Source organism: Rhinopithecus bieti, unplaced genomic scaffold (assembly GCF_001698545.2).
Source record: "Rhinopithecus bieti isolate Rb0 unplaced genomic scaffold, ASM169854v2 scaffold_5305, whole genome shotgun sequence".
Taxonomy (NCBI): Eukaryota; Metazoa; Chordata; class Mammalia; order Primates; family Cercopithecidae; genus Rhinopithecus; species Rhinopithecus bieti.
The window spans coordinates 38,575-49,427 of record NW_016804648.1 but is presented as its reverse complement, the minus strand read 5'-3'; the positions used below and the strand labels follow the sequence as shown (position 1 = coordinate 49,427).

Here is a 10,853-nt window from a genome sequence, read left to right as displayed (position 1 = left end):
AAAAAAAAAAAAAAAAAAAAAAAAAAAAAAAAAAAAAAACACACACACACACACACAAACAAACAAAAAACCAGTCTACTGTGGAGGCCTTGGGCGGGTGCTGGGAGCTCTGAGCACGGATGGGTCTTCTGTTGGGTTTTTCTTCCCTTCATCCCTTCTGGTTAACTCTACTCAGTGTCAGGGCCATTTCTTCTTCTTCTTCTTTTTTTTTGAGACAGAGTTTTGCTCTTGTTGCCCAGGCTGGAGTGCAATGGTGCCATCTGGGCTCACCGCAACTTCTGCCTTCCAGGGTCAAGCAATTCTCCTGCCTCAGCCTCCCGAGTAGCTAGGATTACAGGCATGTGCCACCATGCCTGGCTAATTTTGTATTTTTGGTAGAGACGTGGTTTCTCCATGTTGGTCAGGCTGGTCTCAAACCCCCGACCTCAGGTGATCTGCCCCCCTCAGCCTCCCAAAGTGCTGAGATTATAGGTGTGAGCCACTGTGCCTGGCCTGAGGGCCGTTTCTTCTAAGAGGCCGTCCCTGACTCTCCAGTCCAAGTTATGTTTATTGTCTAGCAGAGCCCAATTTCTGCCACCACTTGTCATTTCCATTTGAAACATTTCTTTCATTGTTTTTCAGAGTCAGGGACACGCTCTGTTCCCCAGACTGGAGTGCAGTGGTGCAATCATGGCTCATTGCCACCTCAGCCTCCTGGGCTTAAGCGATCCTCCTCACTCAGCCTCCCAAATACCTGGGATCACAGGTGTGCACTGCCATGCCAGGCTAAGTTTAAATTTTTTTTTCACGAGATGGAGTCTTGCTCTGTTGCCCAGGCTGGAGAGCAGTGGTATGATTTCGGCTCACTGCAATCTCTACCTCCTGGGTTCAAGCAATTCTCCTGCCTCATGTGTAGCTGGCATTACAGGTGCGTGCCACCATGTCTGGCTAGTTTTTTTTTTTTGTATTTTTTGTAGAGATGGAATTCCATCATGTTGGCCAGGCTGGTCTCAAACTCTTGACCTCATGATCCATCTGCCTCAACCTCCCAAAGTCCTGGGGGGATTACAGTCATGAGTCACCATGCCCGCCCCTAATTTTTAAATTTGTTGTAGAAACAAGGTCTTGCTATGTTGCCCAGGCTGGTCTTGAAATGCTGGTCTCTAGTAAGCCTCCCAAAGTTCTGGGATTCTAGGTGTGAGCCACCGTGCCCAGCTCTTGCACCATGTCTCTGTGCATGCGTCTCCACTCCCACTGCCCAGGACCTGTGGACTTAGATTTGAGTCCCTGCTGAGCACCTCACACCCAGCCCCATGCCTACTTTCCAGGGAGTGCCCCTGTTTGCTTGATGCATTAATAAATACCCACCCAAATCTGCACCCATCCACTCCTGTGTTCAAGAGCTGTTTCAGGGAGTCAACCTCATTTTTAGCAGTCCAGTGGCCTCGGCTCTGTGTACCTGGAAGGGTGGCTGCTCCTCTGGGAGGATAGGATTTGGAGATGCGGGGAGAAAGAGTGGTGTTAGAGAGCTCGGTCTAGGACTAGAGGAACATGTGCCCTTACGTAAAATATATCTCCAGTTAGGGAAGAAAGCAGTGGCTCCATGCTTTTTTTTTTTTTTTCTTTGTTTTTATTTGTTTTGAGACAGGGTCTTGCTCTGTGGACCAGGCTGAAGTGTAGTGGCGCGATCTCAACTCACTGCAACCTCCACCTCCTGGGTTCAAGTGATTCTTGTGCTTCAGCCTCCCGAGTAGCTGGGGTTACAGACATGCGCCACCATGCTCAGCTAATTTTTGTATTTGTAGTAGAGAAGGGGTTTCACCATGTTGGCCAGGCTGATCTTGAATTCCTGACCTCAGGTGATCCATCTGCCTTGGCCTCCCAAACTGCTGGGATTATGGGTGTGAGCCATCTTGCCTGGCCCCGTGTTGTATTCTGGCGGGGGAAGATGGGACAGAGAGGATGGGAGGGTGTCTGAGCCATTCCTGGACTGACAGAAACTGTGTCTTCTGCCTTTTGTGGACAGGATGGTGATCGCTCACACCAAAGCCTTGGACCCCTCCCGGCCTGTGACCTTTGTGACCAGATCCAACTATACAGCAGACAAGGGGGTGAGCCTGGGGGCCCCCATCCCACTTCTCCCTGACTTTGCCTAGGCTCGTCCTGAAACCTGCTCATTGGAACAGCTGGAAAGAACCATGCACTGCCAATCTGGGTGTTTTTTCATTTTGTTTTTTACTTAAAATGATAGAGATGGGGGTCTCGCCATGTTGCCCAGGCTGGTCTCGAACTCCTGGGCTCAAGCGATCCTCCTGCCTCGGCCTCCCAAAGGGCTGGGGTTACAGGTATGGGCCACTGTGCCCAGCTGCATCCAGTCTGTTTTCACAGCTGGTCTTTGGGTTAATGAGAATTCTCCCCCTGCTTACTCGCCAGGCAGTGCGTCTTTCTCAATCCAGGGAGGCTGGGCACAGGGAGATGGGATTTATTTGCTCAGTTTGGACTCAGCGTTTTTTGCACTTCAATGTAATAAACGCATAAAACGTCAAAGGTTTAAGGGAGCTTAGAGTTCATCTGGTCCACGCCTGGCTGATGAGAATCTCTAGGGGAAGTTTTTATGAAATGCCAGATCTCTACATTCTTAGATCCTGATTTAGTAACTCCAAGGTTGGAACCTAAGTTTTCCTTTTTCTTGTGTAGAGGCAAGGTCTTACTCTGTTGCCCTGGCTAGAGTGCAGTGCTGTGATCACAGCTCACTGCAGCCTTTGAATTCCTGAGTCCAAGTGATCCTCCTGCCTCAGCCTCCCAAGTCGCTAGGACTCCAGGTTTTCACCACCACGCCTGCCTAATTTTACATTTTTTTGTAGAGGTGGGATCTCTCTATGTTGCCCAGGCTGGTCTCAAACTCTTGAGCTCAAGTGATCTCCTGCCTTGGCCTCCCAAAGTGCTGGGATTACAGGGACGAGCCACAGGGCCTGGCTGACATTAACATTCTTATTTTTTTGAGATGGAGTCTTGCTCTGTTGCCCAGGCTTGAGTGAAATGGCGCAATCTCAGCTCACTGCAACCTCCTTCTCCCAGGTTCAAGCAATTCTGCCTCAGCCTCCTGAGTAGATGGGATTACAGTGGACAACACACCACACCTGGCTAATTTTTGTATTTTTTAGTAGAGGTGGGATTTTGCCATGTTAGCCAGGCTGGTCTCAAACTCCTGACCTCAGGATCCAACACCTCAGACTCCCAAAGTGCTGGGATTACAGGTGTGAACCACCGCACCCGGCCAGCATTTTTACTAGAAAGAAGTGTGTTCAGGACACATTAGAAACTAGCCAGTTGGACACAGAAGCCTCTGCTGCTCAGCCGTGAGCACTGCTTTGCTGAAGCTTGGGGTGGTCCTACTCGGTCTTCCCTGCCCTGCTCCTAGGATGGATTCTTGCAAGTCCTCTACAGCCCACAGTGCTGCCTCGTGAAAGCTGCCTCAAGATTCTCTGTGACAGCCGGGCATGGTGGCTTACGTCTATCATCCCAGCACTTTCAGAGGCTGAGGCAGGCGGATCATTTGAGGTCAGGAGTTCAAGACCAGCCCAGCCAACTGGTGAAACCTCGTTTCTACCAAAAATACAAAAAACTAGCCAGGCATGGTGGTGTGCCCCTGTAATCCTAGCTACTCGGGAGGCTGAGGCACAAGAAGCACCTGATCATGGGAGGCAGAGGTTGCAGTGAGCTGAGATCGCACCACTAACATTCTAGCTTGGGTGACAGAGCAAGACTATGTCTCCAAAACAAAACAAAAGATTTTCTGTGAGAATGACTTCATCGGCCTCTCGGGTGGGAGCGCTTCTCCAGGGCAAAGTGAGGGGAAGCCCAGTGATGGGAGTGCTGCCTGGAGAGGACACAGTTCCAGTGGCGGGGGCCCGGGGCTTTGGCTGAGGACTGTGCGTTGGCAGCTGCTGTGCCTCTCACAGCCCTTCCCAGCTGCGCATGTCGTGAGCATCAACGTGGAGTGACAGGCCTGCCTCCTTTGGGCCACTTTGTGACCATGTTTCCTGCCTATGGAGCAGGGTAATTTCAGGATCTAAATTGGTGTACTTGCATGTTCTCAGCCCCAGGAGGCAGCTCTTCCCGTTCTAGGTGTTTTTTTGTTGTTGTTGTTTTGTTTTGTTTTGGTAGAAATGGGGACTTGTGATGTTGCCCAGGCTGGTCTTGAACTCCTGGGATCAAGCGATCCTCCCACCGTGGCCTCCCAATGTGCAGGGATTTCAGGCATGAGCCACCGTGCCCTGCTAATTTTCTTACTACTATTTTTTGTAGAGCTGGGGTCTTGCTGTGTTGCCCAGGCTGGTCTCGAACTCCTGGCCTCAAGCCATCCTCCTGCCTCAGCGTCCCAGAGTGCTGGGATTACATCCCCTTCTTACGTTCTCTGTCAGAGGAGCCCCGCAGTGTGTGAGTGCTGAGTCATGCTGTCTTCTGGGTGCTGAATGGTCTCTGCTGCTCTGGTCCTAGGCTCCGTATGTGGACGTGATCTGTGTGAACAGCTACTACTCTTGGTATAATGACTTCGGGCACCTGGAGTTGATTCAACGGCAGCTTACCACCCAGTTTGAGAACTGGCATAAGATGTATCAGAAGCCCATTATTCAGAGCGAGTATGGAGCGGAAACGATTGTAGGGTTTCACCACGTAAGCAGTGTTGAGCTTTCTGGAGATGTCACTCACCTCCCCCGGCCTGCCCTGCACCCACTGCACTGCTCCCCTCACTTCAGCTTTGGGCTTACCTCCCTCTGCCCTGTCCACGTTCTCTCCTGCCAGCAGCCAGGCCTCTGCCCCACTTGCTTGGTCCTCAGAGGTGGCCTCCTTACTGGCTTTGTTTCCAGACAGCCTCCTATCACCCATGCCCAAGTAGTCTTTCTAGCAAATCCAAATTTGTATTTGTTTTTGAGACTGGGTCTCTCTGTCACTAAGGCTAGAGTGTGGTGATGTGATCACTGCTCACTGCAGCCTTAACCTCCTGGGCTCAAGTGATCCTCCCACCTCAGCCTCCTGAGTAGCTGGGACCATAGGCACATGCCAACATGCCTGGCTAATTTTTTTTACTTTTGTAGAGACGGGGTCTTGCTTTGTTGCCCAGGCTGATCTTGGTTCCTCGGCTCAAGTGATCTCCTGCCTCAGCCTCCCAAAGTGCTGAGATTACAGGTGTGAGCCTCTGTGCTAGTCACAGATGACAATTTAGGGAGTCCTGTCATTGGCTCCCCCAGGCCCACAGGACAAAGCCCTAAACCCTGGTCAGGACACTCGGTGTCCTCTGCTCTCTCCTGGGTTTTCATCCTCTTCTCCCCTCACTCCCAGCCACTGATCTGTTTCCACTGCCCTCGTTTGCTCTCCCGCTCTTGCTTGAGCTGTTTCTTCTGCCTGGAATTCCCATGTTGGCACCACAATCACCAACTAAAGGATCCTTTTTTTTCCTTTATTTTTTGAGAGCTGGGGTCTTGCTATGTTGTCCAGGCTGGTCTCAAACGCCTGGATTCAATTGATCTTCCCACCTTGGCCTCCAAAAGTGCTGGGATTACAGGTGTGATCCACTGTGTTAGCCTTTTTTTTTTTTTTTGCAAGGTCTTGTTCTGTTGCCCAGGCTGGGGTGCAGTGGTGCCATCATAGCGTACTACAGCCTTCAACTCCTGGGCTGAAGCGATTCCCCTGCCTCAGCCTCCTGAGTAGCTGGGACTACAGGCATCACCACCATGGGCAGCTTATTTTTAATTTTTTTGTAAAGATGGAGTCTCGCTATCAGGCTGGTCTGGAACTCCTGGCCTCATGTGATTCTCCTGCCTTGAACTCCGAAAGTACTGGGAATCCAGGCATGAGCCACCATGCCCGGCCTCTCCCCATGTTTTTAATCCATCTGATTTTTTTGTCCTCCTCACCAAAGATATGTTGGTTTGTCTTGTGAGGTTTTTTTTTCATGTGTATTCCTGAACCCCATCCAGCCCCTCATTCCCACCCCAGCCAGCTCACACTTGTTTGTCACATCTCCTGGGACTCCCGTTGACACACAGGGAATAGCCACCCACAGTGGACTGTGCTGTTTTGTTTGCACCCTTAAATTTATCATGCTTATAGAATGCCATGCTTATCCTTTCTGAAAAGGTAAACAACTCTGATTTTTTTTTTTTTTCCGACAGAGTTTAGCTATTGTCGCCCAGACTGGAGTGCAGTGGTGCAATCTTGGCTCACGTACCTCTACCCCCTAGGTTCAAGTGATTCTTGTGCCTCAGCCTCCCGAGTAACTGGGATTACAGGCATGCACCACCATGCCTACCTAATTTTGTATTTTAAGTAGAGATGATGTTTCACCATGTTGGTCAGGCTGGTCTTGAACTCCTGACCTCAAGTGATCCACCTGCCTCCCAAAGTGCTGGGATTACAGATATGAGCCACCGTGCCAAGCCCCAGCTCTAAACTCTTAAGAAACTCTCGAGAGGGTCTAGGTTGGTGCTGATAGAACCTCTGCAGTGCTGGGCCTGGTGGCTCACACCTGGAATGCTAGCACTTTGGGAGGCCAAGGTCAGAGGATCTCTTGAACCCAGGAGTTTGAGACCAGTCTGCGTAACACAGATCCCATCTCTACAAAAAATTTAAAATTAGTTGGGCATGGTTGTGAGTGCTTGTAGTTCAAGCTACTTGGGAGGCTGAGGTGGGAAAATTGAGCCCAGTAGGTCGAGGCAGCCATAATTGCACCACTGTACTCCCACCTGGGTGACAGAGTGAGACCTTGTTTCAAAAAACAACAACAACAACAACAACAAAAAAAAAACTCTTGCAGTGATGGAAATGTTCTACATTTGCACTGTCTGAAAGGGTACACACTAGCTACACATGGCTATTGAAGTCTTGATATATGACTAGGATAACTGAATTGATTTAGTTTAATTAAAAACAATGTTTTTGAGACAGCCTCACTCTGTTGCCCAGGCTGGAGTGCAGTGGCATAATCACAGCTCACTGCTCACCCTCCTGAGCTCAAGCAATCCTCCCTCCTTAGCCCCCAAAGTAGCTGGAATCTCAGGCGTGTGCCACCACGCCTGGCTAATATTTAGACTTTTTGTAGAGACTGGGTCTCACTGTGTTTCCTAGACTAGTCTTGAACTCCAGGCTCAAGTGATCTTCCTGCCTCGACCTCCAAAAGTACTGGGATTAGAGACCTGAGCTACCATGCCCAGCCTGGTTTAGTTTAGTTTAATTTAATTTAATTAATATACATATATATATCAGAGACAAGGTCTCACTGTGTCACCTAAGCTGGAGTGCAGTGGTGTGAACACAGCTCACTGCCACTTCGATCTCCAGGGCTCAAGCAGTCCTCCCACCTCAGCCTCCCAAGTAGCTGGGACCACAGATGTGTACCACCAGGCTTGGATGATTTTTGTATTTTTCATAGAGATGGGGTCTTGATGTGTTGCCCAGGCTGGTCTTGAACTCCTGGGCTCAAGCAGTCCGCCCACCTCAGCCTCCTAAAGTGCTGGGATGACAAGCATGAGCCACTGCACCTGGCCCAAAGACATATTTTTACCAGTAGTGTAGGTTAGCTTTAAGATTGTACCAGCAGATAGAGGCAGAAAAGTAATGTAAAGCGAATATCAAATTACATTCATAAATAAAGCAGTTGCTCATTAAGGTTATCTTTTTCTTTAAACCTCCTTTTTTATTCTGGGTTACATCATTCCCTGGCTGTCTTGACCTCAGTGAGTCATGAAGTCACTATAGCCCCCTGTNCTTATTTTTTCAGGTTGCCTTGCCAATGCTGGCCATTTCAATTGTAAGAATATTGGAAACAGTGGGGAAGCTGGGTTAATCCATGTAGGTTGCGTTGAGAATTTTGTAGGAAAAGTAAGTTGTGCTTAGGAAGCAGGAAAGCACCCAGGCCCCCCGCCTCCCAAATATGGTCAAAAAGCAAACAGGAGAGTCAGCTATGGTGAGACAGAAATGGCTAGCTTGCCTTGTTCTTGTCTATTTCATAGCCAAGGAGGAAGGAAAAATAGGACCTCATTATGGATTTACTTTTGAGAAACACTCATTATTCCATAGTAGGGTACAAAGCCTGAGAAGCTTAAGGTATTTCAGGCTGTTGTATATTACTCACTTGCAAAAGTGAATACAGGTGAGTTTCAACGCATGTTGAACGTGGCAGCATTTAAAAGTCTTCAGGCTGGGCGTGGTGGCTCATGCCTGTAATCCCAGAACTTTGGGAGGCCAAGCTGGGAGGATCACTTGAGACCAGGAGTTTGAGACCAGCCTGTTCAGCATAGCAAGACCCCATCTCTACAAAAATAAATTAGCTAGGCGTGGTGGTGTGTGCCTGTAGTCCCAGCTGCTTGGGAAGCTGAGGCAGGCGGATCACCTGAGCACAAAGTTGGAGGCTACAGTGAGCTGTGATTGCACCACTGCACGAGAGCCTGGGCAACAGAGCGAGACCTGCCTTTAAAAAACAAAATTGGTCTTCAAAGAGAATAAGATCTGTGTTCTCACGTGGGGATGGATGAGGGGCTGCCATGTTCGCAATGAATGTGTCCCATTTCTTCTTAGTTTATGGACTTACTGTAAACTCAGGACGGCAGTTTGGTGGGTTGGAGAAGGACATGGTAGTGGTGGGAATTGCAATACATTCCTTATAGGGGAAGACAAGCCTTTGAAAGGTTAAAGCTTAAAAATGAGAATGGAAAAGGGATGAATGAATGAATAAGATGAAGTGAGAAGGAAGAGGTAAAGGGAAAAGGAGAACAGGAAGCTCTTCTCTGCATGGCACCTGCAATAAATGGTTTCTGGGGACATCCGTGATGGCAGTTTGTGGAGAGGCGTGAGGCTTTATGTGATAAGAAATGGTCTGCGGGCTGGATGCAGTGGCTCATGCCTGTAATCCCAACACTTTGAGAGGCCGAGGTGGGCAGATCACCTGAAGTCAGGAGTTTGAGACCAGCCTGGCCAATATGGAGAAACCCTGTCGCTACTAAAAATACAAAATTAGCCAGGCGTGGTGGCGCATGCCTGTAATACCAGCCACTTGGGAGACTGAGGCATGAGGACTGATTGGATCTGGGAGACGGAAGTTGCAATGAGCTAAGATCACACCCTGTACTCCAGGTTAGGTGATAGAGTGAGACTTTTTTTTTTTTTTGAGATGTAGTTTTGCTCTTGTTTCCCAGGCTGGAGTGCAGTGGCACTATCTCAGCTCACTGCAACCTCCACCTCCCGGGTTCAAGCAATTCTCCTACCTCAGCCTCCCAATTAACTGGGATTAGAGGCAAGTGCCATGACACCCAGCTAATTTTGTATTTTTAGTAGAGACGGGGTTTCTCCATGTTGGACAGGCTGTGCTTGAACTCCCAACCTCAGGTGATCCGCCCGCCTCGGCCTCCCAAAGTGGTGGGATTACAGGCTTGAGCCACCATGGCGGGCTGAGACTCGGTCTTAAAAAGAAAAAAATGAGCTGCATCACGATGGGCAAGTCGCCTAAGCGTATCATAAGCCTGTCCAGTGGGGATAATGCCGCCACCTTGTGGGTGTTGTAAGGGCTGCATTTGACAAAGTACTTGGCGGTGCCTGTGTTCACTCATGGAAGAAACAGTCTTGAACCTTTTGGTGGGGAAGGCTTCCTTTCCATTTAACATTTCCATTTAGTGGTGGTCTCACTGGGGACGGAGAGTGTCCTGAGAGCACAGTCCTGATAGCTCGATGCCAACTGTGCTCCCCACCAGGCTCAGCTCAGGCCTAATGACCACCAGTGGTGGGTGCTGCCATGCTGGATGTTGGCCCCAGAGGGCTTTGACCTCCACCAGTAGGTCCCACGTAGGCACCTGTGGTTGGTCAGGACCCTGGCTCCCACACGGCGCTATCTCTTCAGAAAGACCCAAGCATTTTGAAGGGTAACTGTCCCAGATACCCCCAGCTCTCTGCCAACCCAGTTACCAGACAGCTGGGTACCCAGCATGTAAATCTTATTTTGCAAATAAAAGATAAACTTTTGGTGCTTTTTTTGGGGGCGGGGGGGACGGAGTCTCACTGTGTTGCCCAGGATGGAGTGCAGTCACAATCTCAGCTTACTGCAACCTCTGCCTCCTGGGTTCAAGCAATTCTCCTGCCTCAACCTCCTGAGTAGCTGGGACTACAGGCACCCACCACCATGCCCAGATAATTTTTGTATTTTTAGTAGAAACCAGGTTTCACCATATTGTCCAGGCTTGTCTTGAACTCCTGACGTTGTGATCCAACTGCCTCGGCCTCCCAAAGTGCTGGGATTATGGGCATAAGCCAATGCGCCTGGCCTGTTTTTTGTATTTTTAATAGAGATGGGGTTTCCTCATGTTGGCCAGGCTGGTCTTGACCTCCTGACCTCAGGTGATCCACCTGCCTCAGCCTCCCAAAGCGCTGGGATTACAGGCATGAGCCACCACACCCGGCCACTGTTTTGGGTATTTCCCCTAACAGAGTAGAAAACTAGGAATCAACACACCAGGGAACCCGGGTGTTTGAGCAGAGCAGTGGTACTTAAATATTTCAACCCATAAATTGTCGTTTCACAGCAAGCATCCTGAAACTATAAGAGGACATTTGGCTGAACATGGTGGCTCGTGCTTATAATCCCAGCACTTTGGGGAGGCTGAGGAGGGCAGATTGCTTGAGCCCAGTAGTTTGAGACCAGCCTGGGAAACATAATGAGATCTTGTCTTTACTAAAAAATAAAAATAAAAAAAAATTAGCCGGGCATGGTGGTGCTTGAGAGGCTGAGGCAAGAGGATCGCCTGAGCCCAGGAGGTTGAGGCCGCAAGGAGCTATGATTGTGTCTCCGCATTCCATCCTGGGGGACAGTGAGATCATCTCAAAAG

General features: G+C 49.5%; 1 protein-coding gene across 1 annotated transcript in view; it reads left to right on the top strand.

Moving 5' to 3' along the window:
* The window catches only part of GUSB (glucuronidase beta), a 20,180-nt gene extending 10,371 nt beyond the window's left edge, over nt 1-9,809 (top strand). Inside the window, 4 exon segments of the mRNA XM_017869571.1 lie at nt 2,006-2,090; nt 4,480-4,822; nt 8,557-8,612; nt 9,726-9,809. Of these exon segments, the coding sequence (XP_017725060.1) occupies nt 2,006-2,090; nt 4,480-4,822; nt 8,557-8,612; nt 9,726-9,809 (568 nt within the window).
* Nucleotides 9,810-10,853: the final 1,044 nt, after the last annotated feature.